Raw genomic sequence first — 27300 nt, forward strand, 5'->3', positions numbered from 1 at the left:
TTGAGTCAACATTCAATTTAATTTAGATATAAAATAGAAACTAGTTGTTTCATTTTATGCAGTTGTTCATTAAAAAGAAAATTTTTAAAACTGGAAAACTTTGTCAACTTTTGTTATACTGAAGATCAATTAAAAAAAATTAAAAACTGTATAATGAAACTATGATTTCATATTTTTATTAAGACGTGTGTATAAAATATATATGGATGGATATATATATATATATATATATATATATATATATATATATATATATATATATATATATATACTAAATATATGTACTTAATATATTATGCACATATACAAGACATATGTATTAAACATATTCAAACTATTCATTGGTAATAATATCTATAAATAGTTTCAATACAACTCTTAGATGTTGAAATATAGAAATGTGTTATTTAAATAGTAAGCTAATAAAAAACTTAATTAAAGAGTTAATTCAAAAAAAGAAATATATTTATAACACCATGCTTAGCACTCTTCTTATTTTCTGATATCTAATATTACTCTGCGGAAAATAATTTAACGGCTGAAGTAAATCAATATAAACGGCAAATGGCAATTTAATAAAAATCCTGTAACTTTACTATACATAATGTGTCGATTTCTATACATTTAAGTATATCTATACCGCGTCGAGTTTCTATACAAATTTGTCATGTTTCTATACACTTTTTATAGAAACTCTACACATTCGTCTTGTCATCATCATGATCATTACAATGATCATGATCATCATGATCATTAATATCATCATTATCATTATCATCATCATCATCATCATCATCATCATCATCATCATCATCATCATCATCATCATCATCATCATCATCATCATCATCATCATCATCATTGTCATCATCATCATCAGCAGCAGCAACAGCAGCAGGCTTTAGCCTTCCTCTTTTACGCTGCTTCTCTAATCATGATCAATGCTCAAACAAGCTATCATCTCTATTACAAAAAACCAAAACTCATTCTTGCTTGGCTTCTTATTCAACAAGTTGCATCTTTTTACTGTATCTGTCCCTATTTATTAAATACTGGGATAAATATATGCCAGAATCTAATACATAGTAAATGTAAGTATAAAATTATAATATACAAATAATTATAAATTTACTTCTAGCCCCGCTATCAACCCCTGCTAAATCTTACAATTTTGCCATGGCTGGATTTGCAATAAGTCTCATTTTTAGCTGGTGCCCTGGTTGTTTACTGCAGTCACAGTAAATGGATGAGGCTTAATTGAATGACGAGTAACACGAGAATGAATTTTAGTAGTTGGCACAAGAGACAATAGCTCTTTAGAACAGCGCCCATTATAGCATTTATAGAAAAGAGAAGCAAAATTACAATGATGTGACAATGGTTGAAAGTTGACTGCAAGAGCAGGTCCAACTATGTTTACATTGCGTTTTTGCACCTTATCTAATATTTTATACTAAGACTGGTAAGAAATGATTCAATAATCTTAAAAATGTTACCAGATACATCATAAGAAGAGAGCTTATAGAGATGTTCTATGGAGAAGTGGTTCTATGAAAACTATTATGGAGATGTGATTCTATGAAAAGATAGTGTTGACTTTTGCCGTTCATATCTTCTTTGTGCACATTTACACCCATTTTTATAAACCTTCTATTTTTATGTAAACATTTTTTTAAAAATTTGTTATCTTATATTGTAATTGTATTCTGGAAAAATCTGTAACAGTTAGTGATGCCTCTGTGGTTTGATACTAACATTTTTTAATTAGTATTTTCAATGTGTTTACACGGTTTTTAATGCGTATATTTGAGGCTTTTAGTTTTATATAAATTATTGGTTATTTTTGTAAAAAGGAAGGTTAAGTAGAAGTTAGTTCAATGGTAATATAGATAAACAAAATAAATTTCCCATTGCTTTTATTGCGAGGAAATTACATATATGAACAGCAAAATTTTTATAAAAAAAAATTTAATAATAGACCCATAAATCAAACTTTTATACTGCAGGGCTTGTGATGAAGCGAGCGCGATCGTGCTCCGCTCGTAAAACGCGCTCGTAAACAGTATTTTCAAACGTTCTAGGCGCGATAAACAACGCTCGTTCAGCTTATAACGAGCGTATAAAATAATGCTCATCCAATAGCTCGGGATTATTTTTTCATTTTCATAAAATATTTAACAAAGATTTTTTTTTAAAGATATTCTATTATCAAAGCACTGATATAAAATATAAAAAGCACTACGTCGTTCTCTTTTGCACTAATGTAATGAATGAGCAGTTTGAAGTCGTTAATGGTCACAAATTTCAATAATGGAAAGTGCACGTGGAAACACAATGTGAATACAAAAATGCACAAATAAAATAAAAATAGAAAATTAGAAAACCGTTGTAAGAAAATTGAAACTGCAGAGTATTTTTAATCTTGTGAAAATATCAAGTAAGATTTATTTGATTTATTGTTTGTAATATTCCACACATCGTTTGTAATAAAAATAAATATTAATAATAGAGTAATTTTTAAAATTAGCTTTAGTTGATAGTTTAGGTTTTTTATTAACTATTATTTATTTTAAACTCAAATTTAAAACGATTCTGTTGTTTAGAATGTTCGCAATCAAGGACATTCGAAAAGGAAACAAAGTAATGATGTCAATATTTATTAAATGGAAAGTTATTATTCCTATTTATTATTATTTCAAATTATTCTTGTGTTATTTTTTTAAGATAAAAAACCGTAATTTAAAAAAGAAATTTTAGAAAAAAATTAAATAATTAATTTGAATAAAAAATATCAAGAAATATAAAAACCATTAACCGTTAAGTAAGTTTACAACGTAACATTTTAAAATACATATATCAAAACAACGAAGCAAAACTACGTCACTAAATTATACTTCAATACTAAATCAATAAGAAGTTTTTGTTTAATATTATTTTTTTATAACATAAATAGTTAAAAATAAAATCGTGATCTGACAATATACAAGAAGTTTGGAAATATAAAAATCTACTTTGTTGAAGTAGTTTCATGAGTGTGATATTAATTCAAACATTTTATGACAAAAGAATTATGTAAAAAATAAAAAAAGATATAAAAAATAAAAAGCTTTTTATGAGCAATCAGTCTTTTTCATGATCGCGCTTGCTGATGTTATCTCGAGCGCACATGATCTCGCTCGATGAAAACTTATTCTAATTTTACGAGCGCGATATAACATGTTTGACGATATTCTTCATCACAAGCCCTGTACTGCATAGGTTGTTTTGAAATAAATTGTGAATGAAAAAAAGTTGCCATTCAATTTATAAAATATATTGGGATCAGGCAAAATATTAATGATGAAAAAAGTTATTAAATAACTTTTTTCATCATTAATATTTTGCCTGATCCCAATATTTTTAATTTTTTTACAATTGTCGCACTGGTTTTTACAACTTCACAATAATAATATTATTACTTACAATATAAAACAACGACTAATAAATTATTTTGAAATAAGTAAAATAAAAAAAAAGCCAAAAAAGCAATTGAAGACCTTAGTGCTAAAAGTACTTAAGTCACAAAATAGTCATTCTGAGAAAATGGAGTTTGAATATTCAAACTGACCCTGAAATCAGGCAAGACATTCTAATGAATTTCTAATAACTCCTATACATTTGCATTTTTATAATGAATAAACCTGCTTATTTTAAAGCCTTATGCCCTAATCTTTTAGAAGATATGTTTAATTTATTTTTTGGACTTAAGTGCTTTTTGTCCTATTAGGAGAGTTAGGTACTTTTTGCAACCAAAAAAACACACAGAACTAATGTAATTTTTCAACATATTATTACAATAAAGAAATAAGTCTATTCTATATCTTCAATGTCACTCGTGTCTCCATCTATGCCATGAATATTGCTATAAAAAGTAACTCCTTCGGGAAGATTGACATGGGTTAAAAGATCACAAATGTCATGAAATTTTGCAGTTTTAACAGGCAAAAAGTTTACGTATGCTCTATTAGGTTTGAGTGAAAGGAGAGTTGAAAGTTTTTTACCACATTTAAAAGTTTTTATGACATCACAACATTCTCCGGTCATTGAAATTCTACTTAGTGGTACCTTGCCTCGTTCAAATTTTGCTCCTCTAAACTCGCTAATTCCAGTTACTGGTTTTATTAAAGGATCATAAGCCCTTTTAAAGTCCAGTACTTTAACAACTGGGGTTCCATCTTGGATCATGTTGTCTGTAAGAGGATGTTCCACGTAAACAACATTAAATGGTTTTCTGGTATCTGTATTCTTTACAAGCGATACCCACTGTGAAGGTAGAATTACCCTGTCCTTCTTTCTTCTCCTTTTTTCAATGCGCCCAAAATTACGATCACAAGGCATTCGGCTATGTCCTGGAAGGGGATACTTTACATAAGCTTGTGTTATAGAGACATTCTTATTTACCAACCTTTGTAGATAAGCAAAGATGTAACGGTTTTTATTCTGTGAAAAACAGTTATCCGTGAAAATCACAATCTTTGTAGTTGTAGATGTAAGACCAGAAATGTAATGATCCAAACATGAAATGACTTCATTTGGGCCCTTAGCTGCAAAATGCTCAGCATACAGATACATGTGAGCAGATTCATTTACATTGTCATGAATGCACAGGTTGTGAATCCAAAGTTGACGCTTATAATATTCTTGTCCAATGCCAGTTAGAGGAAGCGGTAAATTTTTTTCAAAGTCCAAACAGATCACTGCAGTGTCTTTGCTTAGTTTTGCAGCTTCTGTGGCTTCGTTGATTTGCACATTAAACACATCAGCTTTCTTTATGTGAAGCTAATGTTGAAATTTTAGTTTATTTACAAGAATGGCATCATTAATAAACTCAGCTGCTTTTATTTGTGCCTGGAATTTTTCACATTTATCGCATATGTCACTCCTTGGAAATCCAAATTTAATATTAAATTCAAAGTTAAATATGTCAAGGTAAAGCCAGTATTTACAATCATTAGGTAAAAGATCTGGGTTTGCCTTTAAAAATAGGCGATGCATTTCTGCCACAGTCAGAGATGAATCCAGGTATTTTTTGTGTTTGTTTTTTGATCGGCTGTAGTGGCTTTCACGTGCAGGAAACAGTTTAATGTGATCACAAACACGATCTCTAATTTCTTTAACAATTGTTTTATGATTTTTGTGTTTACCCCGCCCATCTTCAATGGGAACAGTAAAGTTAAGAACTTTTCTCTTAAGCCTAGATTCCTTTACCCCATGTATTGCAAGAAACGCTGCTTTGCAAACAGTAACAGTTTGATCCATTGCAGTGACTGAATAGAAAAAGCTACTTCGTTCTTTGCCATTTTCTTTTCTAGGTCTTCGACGAATATTATTGACAGGGGTTATACTTATGCAACCCTGCAGATATATATTTTGTTCATCATGATTTTTAAGAGCAGAAAAAATCTGTTCCTTTTCAATATCTGTGAACTTAGTTAGACATCTACAACGACATTCAATTACGGCAGGCTTACTTGATGGTTTCAGCTTTTTATCATAAGATGTGTGAGCTTCTCCTGAAATAATTTTTTTAAATTAAATATTGATGTTTTAAATGTTGTCATTTTATGTTACATAAATATTTACATGCAATTACAAAAGATATAAGTTGGGTGTTTTTTACTAATTTATTACTGCTCAGTACATTAGGAACATGTACACTTTTTGTGAGTAAGAAAAAAGTGCTACAAAAAGTGAACACACTTTGACTACACTGTGTGTAGATTAGTGTAAAATACACTAATCTACACACAGTGTGCTTTATATAAAACTATATAAAAAATATATAGTTTTATATTATATATAATAACATTAGAAATAATAACAAGTGCATATAACATATATTTGTATTATATATATAACATAACATATCAATAATATATACATACATATATATATATATATATATATATATATATATATATATATATATATATATATATATATATATAATATACATATATATATATTTAAATATATATATATATATATATATATATATATATATATATATATATATATATATATATATATATACTGTTACCTCTGACTTTAGCCAGTTTAATGCCATTTCTTTTCCATTTTGATGGTGTTAGTCTTCTTTTTTTGGCTTTGGATTTAATTTTTGGTAAGATAGCGTTCGCCTCATCCGCCATTTTTTTAAAGTTATGAACTAATTCTAACAGCCGCTTGGCTGGAAAAGCTAAGTTAAGAACTTTTAGCACCGAAATTTAGGACTTAAGTACTTTTTGTCCATAAAATTGTATAATTCTTATTTTTGGTATGTGTAAAAGAGGGGCTTAGGTGCATTTTTAAATGTTGCAATTTATCCAGTACAAAGGGCTTAACCGTGTTAGAAAAAATTACTAATTAACTCAATTTCGTCAAAATGTGACTTAAGTACTTTTAGCACTAAGGTCTTCAATTACAAAAATTTATATCGCAATGAATTGTGGAATGAATAAAAATAAAAACCAATTCAAAGTTAAATATTCTTGTAAATCCACTTCAGAAATATTTAAAAAAGTTATTTAATGAAGAAGTTATTTAATGAAAAGGTTTTGGTTATAAATTAAATATAAATTAATCTACACTTTCAGAAAAGTTGCAAAAAACATATCATAATTAGTAAAAATTCATTAGAATGAACATTAAATGTCTAAAATTGAAAGACAAATTAAATTTCAAATGCAACTGGTCATGCTGAGAAAAGTAACAAAATGCATATGCGGTAGTGGTGTAGTGGTAAGAGCGCTCGCTTTGTAAGCGAGAGGTTCGGAGTTCGACTCCCACCACGTCCCTGGAAGTACCGCGCTCAACTTAGTTTCTCCGCGCAGCGGCCTTGCTCGGCAAGGTTCGTGTTTCGGAGTTAAAGAGTTGAGAGAGGGTTGCACCACGAATAATGACTAAAAAAATAAAAATAAAAATATTAAAAAAAAAAAAAAAAAAATGAGTATCCTCCTCGACTGTAGTGGCCCCCCTCGGGCCTTGGGGAGGTGAATAATCTATAAAAAAAAAAAAAAAAAAAAAAAAAAAAAAAAAAGCCTGACATTTTTGCTTACATTTGAGCACATTGATAAACTAGATAACAATGTCACTGTGTGAATATGTTCATGTGTCTTGTAAGTTTTGGTAATAATAAATTGTTGGAGTTAAACAGGGTGGGCCCTTCTTTCCTCGTCATTTTCAAATACATTCAATTAACTAATTTTCTATTTATTTTAGCAAGTTCATTTTTACTTCAGGATGATAAAATGAATTGAAAAATAAAGCACATAAAAATTACTAACTTTTTAAGCAAAAGTTAAATGAACAAAATTTAAATTGAAATGAAAATTAAAATAATAGTAAATTTTTAAATGCTTTTGTTTTGTATTCAGAAAGTTAAAACAGATAATAACTATCAACTACAAGACATATGCGTTTAACAAGCATAATTACTTTTGTTTTAATTTTGCAGGTACTACGCTATTTGTAAATATTTAATTAAAATTGTTTTAAGTATTTTAAACATTTGATATCTACTAAAATTAAAATGACTGGAATATAGTTACTAAACCTTTAAAATACTTTAAACTTAAAATATTTTTAAAATTTAGTATTTGCAACTTGAAAGTTTATTAAAACAATAAATAAAATAGTTTTTCTTAGCGTAACTAAAGTATGTCCACCTCTAAATAATGTATTCAAAGAAATGCCTTTTAAAACGAGATGCTATTTTAAATCAACTCCTTATCTTCGGATAAAACTAAACAAGATGAACACAAACAAAGTGACATTTTAAAACTATATTCATGACACCAGTTTTAACTGGGAGGGGAGGAGAAGAAACAAACACATATCCCCCTTCCTGCCCATCACCCTTATGTCACCAAAAAAATGGTATTCTCAAATAAACTCTAGGTTCGTCACTGAAAGGATCAGTACACTCATTCCAACATTCATTTTAAATAGTACAAATACTAATTTAAAGTAAGCGCCTAAATGTAAAATAATAGCAATTGAAGAAAAATTAATAAGGATAAAAAATGATAACAATACTATTCAGAGGTGTTCACTCGTGGTCGCCGGACAGTACCAGGCGACCAAATTTTATTATAAACTTTTTATAATTTAAAAATTCAATAAAAGAAAAGTAACTATCTAAAATAATAATAAAACTATATTTTGAAAGTCAAAAGTGCCAAAGTTTGTTTTCCACATTTTCTTTAATTGACTAGAACATAAGAAAATTGTTCGAGTGTTTAAAAAAATACTTTCATAAATAAAAACTAAAAAGTTTTATCATTTAAACAAAAATACAATTTTATTTAAGGATTTAAAAAAAAAAACTTTGATAGGCCTTGTTAAGAAGCCTTAAGTAGCTCCCATTTTACAAACAAAACAGCTTTGTGTTCAGCAAACTTTGAGCAAAAACTTTGTTATTTTAGAATATTTAAATTATTATTTAATATTACTTATTGTGATGTTTATTCAAAAAATATTAGGTTAAAAAAAGCATTTAACTGCAACTGTGAATTTTTTAAAGAAACAAATTATTTTATAAAATTTTTTTTAAAGTAAAAGACTAAATTAAATATAGTTTTAAAAATTTAAATTGGTTTTGAAGGAATGTAAAATAGTAAAATGTTGAATTTAAAATTTAGTTTCAAAGGAATGTAAAATAGTTTTTCAATTTTTATTAAAGAAATTTTTAACTTATCATCTGCTAACTGATTCACTACGCAAAACATTCTCTAAGCCTTTTTATCATAGATTATATTATGTGAAAGCAAATTAAAACCTTTTTTTCTTCTTATAAATAGGGAGAAGTGTTTTTGTTATATAAAAAAGTATTAAAATTTTTTTGTTTTTTATCAATCCAATATTGTGCAAAGTTCTTTTGATGTAATACATTTATGAACATAAGTTAAGTTTACAAACAACTTATTGGTAACTGAAAAAAATCTATCTGTAAATTGTTTGTAATCTTTATTAAAAGTATTACATGAAATACATAAAATTTAAAATAAATAAATTGTGGTAAAAAAACAGGGGATTATGTTAAGTAAAAGTTGTTTAAAGAAATAAATAATAAGGAAATATAATCTTTTTTAAATACTGAATTTAGATTTTATCAGTATTTTTTGTTATATTAGTTTAAATAATTTTTAATGTGGTTTGAAATTAAATTTAATTACAACGCGAGTGTACACCCCTGCTATTAGTAATAATAGTTTAATTAATTATATTATAAAATTAAAACTGCAAGTAATAATAATCTTCATCTTGATATTTTGCATCGTGAATTTTGATAGCTTTGTGAAATTTAGTAATAGTTATTTTGTTTTATGAATGATATCTTGAACAATATTTAACTTATGTTTTGCAACGGAATGAATGAGCACATACATCAACTGATAATTTTAGTTATATGTACTCTTCAGCAATGAGCTTTTTCAATATTTCGTTTTTACACAACTCATTATGTATTACTAGAATAAATGCTTTTATTCATTCTCACAATTTACTGTTCTCAGAAGATGACATGAAATCTGTTACAGAGAAATGGTCAAACAGAACAGTACATTGGTATCATTATGAAAACAATTAAAAAAGCTTTAAAATCACAAAACCTTGATTTAAAATATTGGGAGATTGTCTTACCTAACACCCTCCATTCCATTTGCGCTTTAAACAACATTATTAATAATGAAACCCCTCATGAACAACTCTTTACATATCAAAGAAGTTTTGCTATGGGCTACTCAACCCTGTCATGGTTTACCCAACCTGGCAAGGTGTTAAAGAGATATGTTAAAAATTATAAGTATGAACCTGATGTTGAGGTATTGCTGATGGAAGTAAACCTACAATACATGCTTATTAAGCATGCAAGCAGTCATGAATCTACTGTTTCTTTCACCATCTTGCGCAAGATGGTGAAAGAAAGACAAAACTCACCTACAGTGATGTTAGAAAAACAAAATTTAATCTCATTGGAGCAATAACTGCACACTAATTACATATGAGACAGTGTCATTTGATCTCCCTGAAAATCAACCTATTCTATTCAGTGGGTCTTGACCTATTATGTCCTATGAAGTTGAAAACAATATTTTACAATTAACTTGGAAGCGTAACTGCAAATCAGTTGAACTCAAAACTTAATGATGTAGAGTGAATGTGATGAAATCAAACACTATTAGTGCTGTTGTTATAATAATATTTTATCTAATTGTTTTAGTTTATAAAAAATTAAACAGTAAAAGCTCATAACAGGCTCTTTATGTTTAATATAAACAAAATTAAGAGCATTTTATGTAAAAACCATTAAAATAATAGAGGAAACTAATTAAATTTAATTACTTTTTAAAAAAACAACAACAACAACAAAAAAAACAGGCAACTTAATAGAGTACAATTTTTTTTAATTCAGAATTTTTTTTTTATTATTGTTTTTATGCAGAAGAGTGTCCATATACCGACTGACTTAAAAAAAAAGAACATTCAGATTTGTCATTAGATAAGCTCATTATCTAATTACAAACAGATTTGCAGGAATAAAATGACCTTTACTACAAAACGTGACTGTTAATACAATAATTGATAAAAAAATTACCGGTTGCAAAAGGTGGTCCTGGATTGCTTTCTGCATTTGATTTTTTTGGTATTCCACTTAAAACGTGACACGTGCATTCTTCTTTTTGATTTGGGAATGAATTAAATTTTGCATCATTAAACCAGGTTTTTATAGATTCTAGATAGTTAATCCTATATATATATATATATATATATATATATATATATATATATATATATATATATATATATATATATATATATATATATATATATATATATATATATATATATATATATATATATATATATATACATATACATATATATATACATATATATATATATACATATATATATATATATATAATATAATATATATATATATATATATAAATATATATATATATATAATTTATATTAATTATCATATATATAATTTATATTAATCATTATATATATATATATATATATATATATATATATATATATATATATATATATATATATATATAATTTGTATTAATAATAAATTATATTATATAATTTATATTAATTATTATATATATATAAATATAATTTATATTAATTAATATATTATATTATATAATTTAAATAATTTTACACCCCTCCTCCCCCATTTTCTCTTTCATTATTATTTTAATTGGTTACGATAAAATACATTAAACTGATTCAGAATCATATAAATACATAGGTCTGAAAACTTGAGGTAAGTACTCTAATTTGATGTTAAAGTTTTTAAAATTACTATAATATTAGTAATATTATTAGGTAACCAAAAAAGTTCGTGCGGTTTTTGGTAATTGAATTGTTTTTAGCATTTTTTACAACACCCACATCGCACAAGGCAAGTAGCTTTGTTGCGTAATAGAACGCGTGTGTCACGCGCAGTTGCTGCATATATAGTGTAGGCTTGTAACGAGCTTACAGGAAAGGTTTTGTGTAAAGAAAGGATGGCAACCCAACCAACGATTATTCGATCTTGCTTACTTTACGAGTTCAAACTTGGAAGGAATGCAACACAAGCGGCCAAAAACATCTGCACAGCATTTGGAGAAGGTACAGTAAGTGAACGCACAGCACAGAAGTGGTTTCAGCGATTCTCTTCGGGAGATGAGTCCATCGAAGACCTGCCGCGTTCTGGACGCCCATTGTTGGTTGATGAGGATGAACTGAAGGACGCTGTCGAGTCTGACTCCAGCCAAACTTGCCAAGAACTTGCAGTGAGGTTTGCTGTGAGTGTTGAAACCATCCGCCTGCATCTGCATACGATTGGGAAAGCGTGGAAGCTGAGTCGGTGGGTTCCGCACAAATTGTCGATCGACAACAAGAAGCAACGGCTTACGATCTGCACATCACTCTTATCACGCCACAATGTTGAGCCTTTTCTTGATCGTTTATTGACATGCGACGAAAAATGGATTGTGTACAACAATACCAAGCGTTGCTACCATTGGTTGTCCCCCGATGACCCCATCCCAAAGACACCCAAGCCCAATCTCCACGAGCGGAAGGTTTTGCTCTGCATTTGGTGGACTACAGCTGGTGTGGTGCATTACGAGCTGCTCCCAACAGGCCAAACCATTACTGGACTGGTCTACTCAGCACAGCTGCAACGAGCTGCTTTACAAGCAACGACCTGTTGCTTGTAAAGCAGCCTGCACTGGTGCACAGGAGAGGAGTTCTGCTTCTCCACGACAACGCGAGACCGCACACCACTCGCGTGACTCAGGACAAGCTCCAAAGCCTTGGTTGGGAGAGTTTGCCTCATCCACCATACTCGCCAGACCTCTCCCCTACTGATTTCCATTTTTTCCTTTCCCTGGGAAATCATTTAAAAGGACAGCAGTTCCGAGACCAGGACGCGGTTGAAATGGAGTTGAAAGCTTTTTTAGACTCAAAGGACCGAGAATTTTTTAGAAGTGGAATAAATAAGCTTGTTTTACGTTGGGAAAAGGTTTTAGATGCTAATGGTGACTATTTTGATGAATAAATGTACTTACTTTTGTCGTTTTGTGTGTTTTTATTATATACGGAAAAACCGCACGAACTTTTTTGGTTACCTGATAGTAATATGAATATTAGTAAAATTCAGCGTCTTTTTAAAAACATTCGGCGGAGGTGTAATTGAATATAAAACGATGATTTATTTTAGCCGTTTTCCATTGAAATCAACTACGATATGCCACCTCCCCTAACCCCGTGAATCAAGAACACCTCCGCCAAACATTCTTTAACCCCGTTTTTATTTAGAAATCAATCATATAGAAATTATTTTTTTAATTAGCAATTATAAAACAATTTTGTAATTATAAAACAATTTATAAAACAATTTCATTCCTCGAAGTTTTTTTTTGTTGACATTTTGATATATGATTGGATTGATTTTGATATATGATTGTATAGAGCTAAAAAAAAGACTTAAAAAATGCGGGGTCTTTCAAAGTTAGAAGTGGCCCGAAATTATTGCTCGATTTTTGACAAAACGCCTCGTATGTAAGAATAGAAAATTGGGTGTAAAGTTTTATTTATTTATTCTTTTCATCACCCAAATTACAGGTAAAAGAAACAAAGTATATAAAACTAGTTTATACAATTAGTCTGAAGTTTAATTTAGATTTTTTTGGGAGTATCTTCTTCTATCAAGTTTTTAGATATGGTTATTTGTTCTTTGATATTTCAGAATTCGAAGGACTTGTTTAGAGTTGCTAACTAATACTAGAGCCGCTACTTTATCTTTTATGGCAGCAATTGAGCGAGTGACAATGATTTTTTACCGTCTATCAAACATTGGGCAAAGTTTAGCTTCAGTCGGTTGCAAATTTGCATTACTTCGTTGATAAAGTGGTTATCCTTATTATTCTTTGATAATTGTGTTAGAATTAGGGAGAAACAAGTCAGATTGCTCAGTAGCCTGATAAACAGATTTAATTTGTTTCGAATGAAAATGGTCGACATGTCATCAATTTAAAAAAAAGAATGTAGATAATTTTTGCTGTACTTTGATATGCTGAAGAGAAGTTTTAATGCTGACCTGCTGACCGCGCCTAATTTATTAAAAAATGTATTGTTATAATTATACATTTCTAAGCCGTATGATAGATTCAGTACATCCAGAGGTTTGAACAAATGCACTATAGTTAATGGCTGAAAAAAAGAGCTCTGGAGTCTGATTAAAATTAAATAATGCGTTCGTTTACATTTGATGTTTGGAGAGTAGCATATTTTGTATATGTTTTTTATTATCTCATTAGAATCCAAGATGTGTGAGTTTATTTTTGAGATGCAGGGAAGAACCGTTAATTTGAATGGTGTTTTTTGTAATTGAACTTTTACCTGAGATAATAGACTCGGTTTTTTACGCCTTGAGACAAACGGACATGATTTGATTCATGTTCAAGGTATGATACACTAGCAGCAGGGGCGAATTATAACTGAGGCAATTAAGAGCACGTGCCTCTGGCCCCTTGATTTTTTCCGCAAAAAGTGCTTTGCGGAAGGGTTACAAGAATATTTAATCTGCTCTAGATACTATTGCAACTAATAAATGTACAAAAGGTGAAACTTGAAAAGAGGTGCTTAGACTAGCAAAACGTCTTGGTGAATTTGAAACCGGTACTTCGACTATCTTTTGGGACACGATTCTGCAAAGATTAAGCTGTTGGTTTCTTAAAGAATTAAGCTGTTGGTTTGTTGAGTTTATTGTCTGAGTATGTTCAATCGTTGGGATGTTCGACAGAATTGGATAAATTTGATAAATATGGAAAAAAGTTGTCTAAATGTGAAATATATAAAAAAGAAGTCAAAAGAGTCAGAAAAAGAAAGCAACAGTTCAATGAAGGTACTTCTGAAGAAGCTCTCTTGCTTGCAAAAGATGAATTTTGAGTTAATGTGCAAATCGGTATTATTGATCAATTAAAATGCAGCATTGGCTCACAGATCTGCCGCATATTTAGATGTGGCCAACAGATTTGGGTTCATGAACAATTTAAAAACATTGACTCGTATGGAAGTGATAAAATATTGTAATACTTTAGCAGCAAATTAGTCCAATGGCACTGAAGTCAGCTTGGGAGAGGAAATGGTTCAATTTCGCTCTTACGCAGTCGCACTAATGAACTCTGATGATACAAAAACAAGCAAAGAGCTGTTGATGTATCGCATTTGAATGATGCTCAGTGATGGTTTGGTAGAAACCTTTCCGAATGTTGCAGCAGCTTTTTGAATTTTCCTCAGACTAATGGTGGCAAACTGTACAAGAGAAAGAAATTTCTCGCAATTAAAGCGCATAAAAAATGAATTCTAGAATTAATCAAGAGCGGCTCGACATGCATTCATTGATTTATATTGAAAGTGAGGTGACCAGACAACTCTCATTTGATGACATTGTTGAACAATTTGCCAGACAAAAATCCAGAAAATGTCACTAACTTTTAAATACATGATTGAAATATTAAATGCTACATGCCTATCACTTTTTCTTCGTCAAAATGGCCCTAAAATTATTTGTGCCTCTGGCCCCTGACGATCAGTACCTGAGAGGTGTAACTATTGTAGTGCACGAACTGCTGATAGCGGTAAATTTTTGTTGTGATCAAACAACAAGTTAATTAATATCAAAAAATTAAAAAACAACAAATTAATATCAAAAAATACTCAACTAGAATGCCAGTTCGCGCTTGTGCCAGTTCGCACTTATGCCAGTTCGCACTTATGCCAATGTTTGCAAATTCTTTCGGCGCACTTATGCCAGTTCGCGCTTGTGCAAGTTCGCACTTATGCCAGTCTTTGCAACTGCTTCGCACTTATGCAGATTCGCAGTTATGAAATTCGCACTTATTCAGCCTCCTCCTACTTATATTAATGTGTATTGAAATAAAATTAAAAAATTAAAAACTACTTTTTGTTTGCTTTCTTTGTTTTTTTGCATTTTGGATTTTTATTCTCATTCTGCCGAAAACCGATAACATTTTTTTTTTTAAAAAAAAAAAAATATATATATATAAACTTATTTTAAATAAAAGCATCCATAAATATTAGTAACGCATAGCGGTTTCTTGATGACAAGACCGTCGGTCTTCTGCAAGTTTTCCGCGTTCTTTGAAGTAATTTCTAATACTTTACAGTTTTACATTATATATTTTTTGTATAACGTAACTTTGTAATTATTATTATTATTATTTTTTTTTTTAAATTTTACTTACTCTGTAAAGATTCTATTATATTTTACGAACTTGTAAGGATTAAAAAACAAAAAAAATTGAATAAAAAAAAAAAAAAAAAAACAAGTCCCAGTTACGGCTATCGAAGGCCTTATTTGCATCTAAACTGCAGATATATATTGATGAGTTATTATTATTATAACGTTTTATTGTTTCACTCAAAAGGAATTTTGCATGAAAATTAAGCTATTTTGCTTGAAGCCAAATTGATCAGAGTGGCTGAAATGATACCGAAATAAAATCAAAAAACATCAAATATCTAGCGCAAAAATCATAACAAACGATACGCAAAGGAAAAAAAACATAATATACATAATTTCTGAATAAAAATCCTATGTGCCATTTTTCAAGAAAATATAAATACTTGATTTGAATAAAGGAAAGGCTAGACTAGTTCTTTTCAAAGGAAACCTTTTTAAAAAAAGTGTTTTTTTTTTTAAATAAACCAACCTTAAAGTTTTTAGATGCTGAGAAATAAAAAATTATTTATATAAGTTAAAAAAGTTCCCCATTCCATTACATTCCTCATTCCTTTTTAAATTAATATGGAAATTTTCAAACAAATTTGATGTGTTTTGGTACTGAGGAATCCTTACCTTCAAAAACTTCTTTTCAAGCGTTTGCCGTGGGAGCGTTTTTTCTTCAAAAAACGCTCCCACGGCAAGCCTTTTTTTTTTATCAAAAGTGATCTTAAGACATGAATAATTGAGTCATATAAAACTTAGTATTTTATATACATGGTTGGATAGAAATTGGAAAGAAGTTGGAAAAAGCCCTAGCGGCTTTATGAAAAGATTAGGTTGGTATTTTGCACATTTTACATTGGTACGTTGTACATGGCATAGCGCTTAAATATTGTAAATACGATTACACAAATTGAACAGTATTTAGAATTTTATATAAGTTTAAAATACGATTACACAAATTGAACAGTATTTAGAATTTTATATAAGTTTAAAATACGATTACACAAATTGAACAGTATTTAGAATTTTATATAAGTTTAAAATACGATTACACAAATTGAACAGTATTTAGAATTTTATATAAGTTTAAAATACGATTACACAAATTGAACAGTATTTAGAATTTTATATAAGTTTAAAATACGATTACACAAATTGAACAGTATTTAGAATTTTATATAAGTTTAAAATACGATTACACAAATTGAACAGTATTTAGAATTTTATATAAGTTTAAAATACGATCACACAAATTGAACAGTATTTAGAATTTTATATAAGTTTAAAATACGATTACACAAATTGAACAGTATTTAGAATTTTATATAAGTTTAAAATACGATTACACAAATTGAACAGTATTTAAAATTTTATATAAGTTTAAAATACGATTACACAAATTGAACAGTATTTAGAATTTTATATAAGTTTAAAATACGATTACACAAATTGAACAGTATTTAGAATTTATATAAGTTTAGTTACTCAACGAATTGGTAGTACCCAATCCTATTTTTCGCGTAATTTCTCGTATTTTCACGTAAGGTTTCTGTGGTAATTTATTATTTAAAAATATTTTTTTAATGGTATGAAGTAAAATGGCCTTCAAATATAATATTTTCGAATTCGTACGTGATGCGGAAAGTTAAAGAAAAAAAGAAAAGGTAAAGTTTAGTTTTTGAAAAACAAGTTTTACACAAAATATATAAAAAGAGATCTTTATAAAACATTATAGAAAACTCAAGATGCATCTACTGTCAAGCCAAAGTAACAGCAGATGCAGTACCAAAAGATGTATTTTTAACAGTAGAGCCAGTGCTAAGAAAAGTTAACGAGACAACACTCCTTGCATACAAGGAAGTAGTAGCGAAGAAGTAGTAATTTGCATCTACCCCTTCCAATTTTTTCCTTTAGTCGTTTAAGTCGCTTTCATTCTGCACCAGACAATTTCCGTTTTTTAAACACATATCACTGCAGTAAATCGTTAAACACATTGTTATGTAACGTTACTGCAATTATAACAAACCTTTTTGTAATCTTGTTCAGTGGCGGATCCAGCATTTTTTGATCTTTGAGATAGCTAACTTCCAGACATGGAGCTAACTCCAAACATTTGTATGTTAATACTTATATCAAATAATGAGGGTTTGCAAAAAACTGCGATGGTTGGAGGCTGGGAACAAAAAAGCCCCAATATTTTTGCAACACCTGCCCCAAACGTGAGAGCAGTAAGTTGAGGAAATATTTTTTGTACTATTCTCAACTAGACTTACATTCATCGATCATTTTTAAGTTTCAAAGTATTATCTCTCAGCGTTCAAAAATTATGACCATATAAAAATTACAACCCCCTCGAATTGAGGTGGATTTAAACTTTATATGGTCATAATTTTTGAACGCTGAGAGATAATACTATGAAACTTAAAAATTATCGATGAATATAAGTCTAATTGAGAAAAGTACAAAAAATATTTTATCAACTTGTTGCTCTCACGTTTGGGGCAGGTGTTGCAAAAATTTTAAGGCTTTTTGTTCCCAGCCTCCAATCATAGCAATTTTTTGCAAACCCTCATTATTTGACATAAATATAAACATATAAATGTTTGGAGTTAGCTCCATGTCTGGAAGTTAGCTATCTAAAGATCAAAAAATGCTGGATCCGCCACTGTTGTTGGAAACTAAGTAATGCATAAATAAAACTTAAATTAATTTACATAATGCGAATACGGTTCTTGAAAGATTTTTTTAAACTTAAAAGCGACTCAAATTAAACTATGAAACAAAAAAACATAAAAGGAAAGTATAGTTTCAAAAAATCGTCCTACATAAACACGAGTTCAATATAACGTTCTAATACTTCTATACAACGAGTTCTTTTTTTTTTAATGGAAAAAATAGCGTTTTTAGTGTAATTTTTTAAACTTTAACATCAAATTGGCGTTTGAAAACACCAATGGCTAGGTGATAAGACAAAATTGTCTTTTTTTTGCTCCGGCCAGGATTTTTTATTGTTGTAATTTCTTTTTTGTAATTTTTAACAAACTGCAAAATGAAAAAGAAAAAAAAATTACTTTCCTCAAGTTTTAAAAACCTATGTTTTTATGTGATTTTGAATCAGTTTAATGTAATTTATTATAACCAATCATAAAAACAAGGTAGGGGGAAGGGAGGCAAAAGTCGAGTAGCGCCGAAATTATTTGTATGCCACACAATAATATAACAAATATACTAGAAAGGATACAAAAATAAGAAATAACTATGACAAAAATTACAACTATGACAAAAATTAAAACTATTACACGAGATGAAGTTAGCAGAAACAGTATTTTTCAAAATTTTAGAAGTTTTATTTATATGAAATTTTTATTTTAAAGCTCTTATTAAGATTTACGACATCAAACGGCAAGTTATTTCAAATATTAACAATTCTGAAAAAGAATCGTATTGAAACAAACATCATGTTAACATTATGGATGTAACTCTTTATTTGAAATTAATTTTCATACAATATTTCAAGGGAGTATAGATACCCTCAAGTATACGTATCATCAATTCATGTTAACATTATAATTAGGTATCTTAGTTTTATGACCTCGAGTATAATTATTAATTAAAAAGAAATTTGACACGTGAACACAAACTAAATTGTTCAGAATTTTGTAATATAAAATCAAGTCTTGCTTTAGACGACGAATTTTGAGTAGTTCTAAATCGAGTATTATAAGTCTGTTAAAGTATTAAAATTTATCTAAATTGGTTAGTTTCTTAGTAAATTGTCTTACATACATATATATATATGAAGAGTGTATTTTCAAAATGCAGCATATCCATTTTTGTGGTATTGAGATAATAGACTTTTTTCGCCACGCCATCATGTCTCGTATATTTGGAAAAATTATTGTTGCTTAATGTATGTATACATAAAGTATATTAGACAATGTTAATAATTGAAATATTGGTAAATAAATATATATATATATATATATATATATATATATATATATATATATATATATATATATCGTCTATAAATTTGCATTTACTTTCAAAATACTGTATATCCAATTACAGCTTATTAGCAAAATGCGGTATATCCATTTAATAAAGATATTTGGAAAGTTTATAAACTTTAAAAGACTTAAATAACTTTTAATGAATAATTTTATTTAACATATTGTATAACTCTGTGTATTTAATGTTTGGTAATTATATTTTAATGATAATGTGAATGTAAACAATGTTCTGTTAAAGTAATGTAAACTATTATTTTCGGACAATTTTCGTTAATTTATTTCGGAGAGTTAAATACGAGACAATTAACCATAATATTTTTTAGTGCAGCGTAGTTGTAACAATTGTGATCAGATTTTTAAAATATTGCTTTTTCAAAGAAAGAAGCATCAACACTATGCTTATTTCTTGCTTTGTCCATAGCAGGCATATAAAAGTAGACAAAGAGTTGATGCATTGGAAAATGCATCAAATTTTTTAAAACATCTCTCTTATCTTCATTAGCCATTAACTTTTTATTTCCGCCTCTATTTTTAAGTCTGTTTAGAATTAATGGACCATTAATAGAACATAAAAGTCATCTTTATATTTTTTAATGAAATAAAATTTTAAAAATAAAACACTGCATTAGCCTCATTATTTTCTTTGCAACAAAGCAATTGTCGGTTTAACAAAAATAAAATAAATTTTTTTCTTTGTTTAGCAAAAATAAAATATAAGTATTATTATTGAATGCTTTGTCTTTTTAATATATTTTCCATCATTATTCCATAATCAGTTCAGTTAAACAAAGTATGAAAGTATAAACAAACACTAGAATGAAAAAATGCTTTTCCTTTTTCTTGTTTAAAGCATTTTATCTTTTTTCTATGTAAAATAGGAGGTTAGATAACGCATTAATCTTGTCCATCGCAACCCGCCATTTCATTAACGCAACTTTACAAGGTTTGTGCTTGCGCAGAAGTAATATACATTTGCCACGGATTGGTCACAATTAAATACTGTACTTTGAAAATAAATTAAAAACTCCATACAGTGTTTTGAAAAAAAATGTTTTTTAAAAGTAGAAAAATACAGGGTTATACTTCGCTTAGCATATATTCGGACACAATGTCTGTTAGGTCCTTATAAACTAAAAATAAACCACAATTTCTACATTTTTTTGAAAATGGCGCTTACCGCGTTTTGAAAATAAACTTTTCATGTATAGGTTATTAATAAATATATAGAATAAAAAACTTTTTTTTTTTAATTAAATTTTTTTAAACACTTTGAAACGTTTGCTTTAGTAACAACTTGAAACCTTTTTCTGAAATAAAGTGTTAATACCAAAATGTTATTATAAACTAACCTTTGCATGTATACCTCCATCGTTTTTCCAATATTGCTTGTGAGTAAAATAAGACGTTTTTCCATTCCACTTGGGTAGTTATAGTCTTTTTCAATATTATTGACAAAATAACTATTCGATAAGTCTTCTTTTTCTTGTTCATCTTGTTTTGGATCTTTTAGCGCATCCTTTATTTGTTTATTTTTTAGCACATCATTTATATGTTTGTTTTTAAAACTTGCACCCAAATTATTTTCCAGAACAGTGATTTTAATTTTAGTTTCTACTAATTTTTTATATATTCCATATAATATAACTGGCATCCCGAACATGTAGCACAAGAGAATCAATATCCACACGATTTGAAATAATCTTTTTAGTTTTGTTGGTAATTTACAACCGTTACCTTTTTCGACTTCTAACTCTTCACACTTTGGCTCCTTTGTGGCAACAGTAAACACGTTTGATTTTTTGTAACTAATACACATCTCTTTGGGTTTTATGCTATTTTGTGTAACAACTTGGTTTTTTGGTGGTATCTTAAAATTATTTGTATGCATATTGGCTTCAGTCATTTTTTCTAGAAGTGCTCGGTTTGACATAAGTTCTTCTAACTCCATTTTATTAAACTTTTTTTTTTTGAAATTGAAATTATTAACACTAAAAAATATAATTGGTTTTTAAAAAATTCTAATAAAATAAAAAAATATAAATTTAACTAATTTTATTTTTAAAATATGTTTGAGGATAATATTTATATTTGAAAAAAAAATGTTTAGATTGCGTACAATGTTTTAGATTCCTGCGCAATATTTTTTATGATATTTTAGAAAAGGTTGTATGTAAAGACAAAGACAATGAAATAAATTGAGTTTAGTTTAATTAAAACACAAATATAATCCTCAAATATATTATTAATTTGAACTCAGCGGGAAACTAAATAAATTCTTAGTAGTTTCTTCTACTAAATAATAACGTGGCATGAATTGAAAGAAACAATACTTCTACAAAAATGTCGGCTCGTTTACGACCGCTTAACAATTATTTATAAATGTATTTTTACGTAAAATTTAATTACAACACTTCGAGTTCACTAAAAGTTGGATTCTATTATGCATAAGCGTAAAAAAAAAAAGTTCATCGTAAAAGAAGTATTAATGTACGAAGACGATGATGCTAAAGTTGTAGAGTTTTAATGATTAATGATTCATCATGATGATGCATAGTGTGATGATGTAAGACGTGCGCTGATATAAAATGGAGTCGTGGCAAATAAATACCGGATTACCTTTTACTTAAATTATTTATTAGTATTATTATGTGTATTGGACGGTTATAAATAAAATAAGTTTAGTTTCCTGTCTCACCCCTTCACCCCAATTGGTTGACTGCAATAAAATTTTACACTTAAACCAACAAAATTCCGCAGTTTGTCCCTTATGTAGTTTGTCCCTCGCGCAGATTATTCCCTAACGCAGTTTGTTCTCCGCGCAGTGTATTCTTTTAAACACAATTTTTAAAAATGTTGCATTGATTAAGAATTATTATAAGAAGTTTTAAATACAAAAGCTTCTGAATAACTTCTAACAATTTTTCAGATTAGACAAAGTATTTTTTATTTAATCGGAAAAACTTGATTTTAGTAAGATTTAGTCTGATTGGTTTATCATTGATAGAATTTATTTACTTTTATTTATACTAATAAACATTTTTTTTGAAATTTTGTTTACATATAAACCAAAGAGTAATATTTTAAAGCTCTTATACCTAGTTGGCATGGAACCTAAAAAAGACGTTTTTTTTTTACGTTTCGTAATAATTATCTACGTGTACTATATTTTACATCCTACAAATATTTATCTGAAGAAGATTCTGAAATTTTTTGACTGTTTATATGAGATTTTGATTTTGATTAACCATATTGTAAAATAAAAGTTTTTTTTTAATATATCCGTCAGAGGCTTAACAAAATGAATACTGGAGAGAATATAAAAATGTGAGAACTTTTAGATTTTTTTTTTATATATATTACCTGCCTTTTTTATAATAATATATTTTGGTTAAACACATATAACATAGAAACAAGTAAACTTGCGTTTACTTTTTTCTATGTTATGTGTGTTTAACCAAAATATATTATTATAAAAAAAGGCAGGTAATATATATAAAAAATTCTCTAAAAATTCTCTAAAAAATCTATAAACTTGGAACAAACGATAACTTTTCAAAAAAAAACTATGTGGTACGAAAAACTATGTATTTCAAAAAACTACGTAGAAAACAGAAAAAACTATGTAGTTCACAAAACAAAAAAAAAGTGGTACGAATGATTTTTATGTAATTCTCGTAAGTGAATTGTGTTTGAAGTGCTCAAGCCTATTCTAAGCTAAACATATAAATCTTTCAGTTTTCAAAATTGAAATGCATCAAACTAGAAATTTCATGAAATTTCTAGTTTGATGCATTTCAATTTTGAAAATTCATTAGGTTCATGCAATATGTTATGAAATATCTTACAAGGCAAAACATCAACATTCATCTAACAGTTAATAATTTAATCATAAAGGAGCAGCATTGTTTTATTCCAAGGAAGTCTTGTACAACTAATCTACTCAAGTGCACACCTTTTACAACAAAATATATAGCTAATAAAAGTAGTGTCGATATTGTATATTTTGACATCTCTAAAGCTTTTGATAAAGTGCCATATTGACTGGTAATGTTATTGAGATATGGATTAATTAAGTTATCAAGTTACGGATTAAATAATTAAGTTATAAATTGGATTAAGGCTTTCTTAACATGTAGGAAGCAAAAGATAGTTATGGATTATGATTATGGCTGCTATTGTTCCGGCTTTTACGTAAGAGAGCGCAGCGGAAAACTAGTTAAAAATAAAATTTTCATTGAGGTCACCAACGGAAAACCGGGACAATGGCAGCCATAATTGTAGTATTTTAGATTGGGCGAATGTGACAAGTGTTGTACCACAGGGATCTGTTCTCAAAACGGTATTATTTGTCTTATACAGAAATATACCAAGAGAACTCAAAGCTAGATGTTTTATTTATGCTGATGACACTACAAAACCGAAAACACATTCAAAAGATTTTCTAGAACTTCAATAAAGAACAAAATTTCAGGTGTGACACATGGCTTGTAGAACTAAATATTGATAAGTGTGTGGTAATACATATAGGTAAAAATAGTCCATACGATGATTACTCAATCACAGACATAAATTGGTTTATTTCAAAGTTACAAAAACCGAAACAATGAGGGAATGGGGAGTTATTATATCCAAAAAATTTTAAAGTTCATGCACATAAAAATCTCATAGTAGCAAAAGTGAATAGTATACTTAGAATTTTGGAGTAAACATTTCAATCAAGAAACGAGAATATATGAAAAAGCTTGTATACTATTTATATCCGACTGTATTTAGGGTGTGCTAAGCTTGCAAGAAGTATGCACATATGAAAGACATATGAAGTTGAATGAGTTTAAAGAAGAGCTAAGAAAGGTACACACTGTATAAAAAAACTATAGTATACAAAAAACTATAGTATACAGAGGAAATGACTAGAATTGATTGAACAACGCTGGAAATAAGAAAAAATCGTGGAGATCTGATACAAATGTATTATATATGTAAAATATTAGAAAAAAAACTTTGAGATAGTTCCTAACACGAATTTTTTTTCTGTTAGTGAGTACCTAGTTAAAGCATCGAACGTCTAGGTACTCACTAACAGACCAACTAACAGACTTATTCAATCACAAACTTATTCACTCACAAAATCACAAACTCGTTCACTCAAAAAAGTTGTATTAAGTTAAACAAAAATTTCCTTTTTGAGATGATTTGTTGTATTTCTGATTAAAATAACTTTTTAATGATAATAATTTTAAAGGCTTCGGTTAAATTATCTAATAAAAATTATAAATTAAGGTTTAGGGTTTTATGTAACCTATTCACTAGTGATTTAGCACTACTCAGTGTTATCAATGCATTTTTAGTTAAAACTTTGGTTATTAAAATGTCACTTTCGTTTGGAAAGTCAACTAAAAAATTTTCCTCCATTTTAAAACCGTATAATTTTTTTTGAAAGTTTTATATTTCTAAAGTATTATCTTTTGCCAGCAAAAAGACATATCTTGATTCTGACTGTTTTTAATAAAATTGAATAAATTTACATGAAACAAATAAATAAAGTTTTGTAATTTTCTAAAATATATTTATACATATATCTATTATAAACATTTCCCGAACATACTTTTAAAATAATAAAAGTATGTTCGTGAAATTTCGCACCGTTCCACACTAGGGTCTGGCTTTTCGAAATCATTATATTTTCTTCATAAAGAGATAAAATTATTTTAACTAAAGATAGTATTCTTATTACAATTTGGTCAACATTAGTTATTAAATATACATTTGAAAAACGTTGGCACAGACTCACCTTTACTCCAGGCTGTGAAAACGACCAACATAAAGAGGTTTGGGCCTACTTTTTTTTTTAAAAGACTAATCTTTAATATGTTTCTTAGAAATAGAGTTTAAACTTTGTTTTTTTGCTGTTTTTTCCCATCAGAATTTTTGATTTTTATCATTTTTTTTTCTTTTAAAGAGCTGAAACTACCCAATTTTTTTCTTATTGAATAAAAAAATTTTTAATGTTTTTTTTGTTACTAGTTTTTATATTTTATTTTTTTAAGGGGGAAAGTCCCTCAAAATTTAGGAATTTTTTGAATTTTTTTTTTATTGCTAACTGAAAAATAAAATTATTAGGAAATTGAATGGTCAAAACAGTTTTTAAAAAGCAAAACTTTTTGTTAAATAAATTACGTTTTTGTATGGTCATCTATGTGTCATTCTTCCCTAGCAACGTCCCTGGTTACATGAAAATTATAAATAAAACACATTCTGGACCACTTTATTTCTTCAGTTTTGTTAAAAATGCAAGCTTTAAAGTCATATTTCAAACCTCCTATTTGAAAATCCGTGCCATATGTAGCAGGGTATGATTTTAAGTCATCTTTTTAAGCTAAAAAACTGTAATTGAGTTAAAATGAACAAATCTATAATAGCAAAATGTAATGAAAGTGTTACTGATAGAGTAAAATTTTCTACTAAACGTCTTAGAAAACGTAAAAGTTCTTTTTATGGAATGAGAAAGCAAGAAAAAAATGTAAATATTGGTTTAAATAGTGTATATAGTAATGATGTAAATATGACAAACTATGTAAATACTGAAAGTCAATATGTATATGAAAGTGCATCAAAAAGTAAAGTTAAGCCAGTAATGGTACCAAGTAGAAAATTAGATTGTGTTAGTGGCTACAGATTTATTGACATGGAAATTCTTGCCTCCATATTTATGAAACTTGCATGTCCAGAATGTTTGCAACCGTCTCTATTATCGTTAAGCGAGAGTGAAAAGTCTTGTAAAGGATTTGCATCAAATTTATTATTAAGCTGCATTTGTGGTTTTAAATTAGACTTTGAAACATCAAAAAATGTAGCAGGGTATGATATTAATAAAAGAGTAGTATATGCAATGAGAACACTCGGTTAAGGCCTATCTGGTCTACATCGGTTTGCCATGCTAATGAATATGCCAAAAAGATTATGTAAAAAAAACTACAATGTTATTGTTCAGAAATTGACAAGCGCAGCACAAACAGTTGCTAATGATACTATGCATGAAGCTGCACAAGAACTCAGAGAAGGCAAATCTCTTAATGAAATAGTAGATACTGGAGTTTCGGTTGATGGAACATGGCAAAAAAGGGGATATAGTTCAAATAATGGTGTTACCGCAGCATTGTCCATAACAAATGGGAAGGTTTTAGATGTTGAACCATTATCTAGAAAATGTAAAATATGTGAAAAAATTCAAAATACAGCTAATTCAAACCAGCAACCAGCAGAAAAAAAAGAACACATTTGCAATAAAAACTATGAAGGATCAGCTGGTGGGATGGAAACTGCTGGTGCGGTAAAGATATTTAATCGCTCTCTAGAGAAATATAACTTGCGATACACAGAATACTTAGGTGATGGTGATAGCAAAAGCTACACTACTGTCAAAGGAACATACAAGGATGTTCAAATAATTAAACTGGATTGTATTGGGCATTTTCAAAAGCG

General features: G+C 28.5%; 1 protein-coding gene across 1 annotated transcript in view; it reads right to left on the bottom strand.

Moving 5' to 3' along the window:
- LOC100204569 (uncharacterized) overlaps positions 1 to 21827 on the bottom strand; it is a 45094-nt gene extending 23267 nt beyond the window's left edge. The window contains exons 1-2 of the mRNA XM_065792167.1: positions 21168 to 21827; positions 10637 to 10788 (exon numbers count right to left, since the gene is read on the bottom strand). Of these exons, the coding sequence (XP_065648239.1) occupies positions 10637 to 10788; positions 21168 to 21766 (751 nt within the window). The 5' untranslated portion in view covers positions 21767 to 21827. The remainder of the gene's footprint in view (positions 1 to 10636; positions 10789 to 21167) is intronic.
- Positions 21828 to 27300: the final 5473 nt, after the last annotated feature.

Source organism: Hydra vulgaris, chromosome 03 (genome assembly GCF_038396675.1).
Source record: "Hydra vulgaris chromosome 03, alternate assembly HydraT2T_AEP".
Taxonomy (NCBI): Eukaryota; Metazoa; Cnidaria; class Hydrozoa; order Anthoathecata; family Hydridae; genus Hydra; species Hydra vulgaris.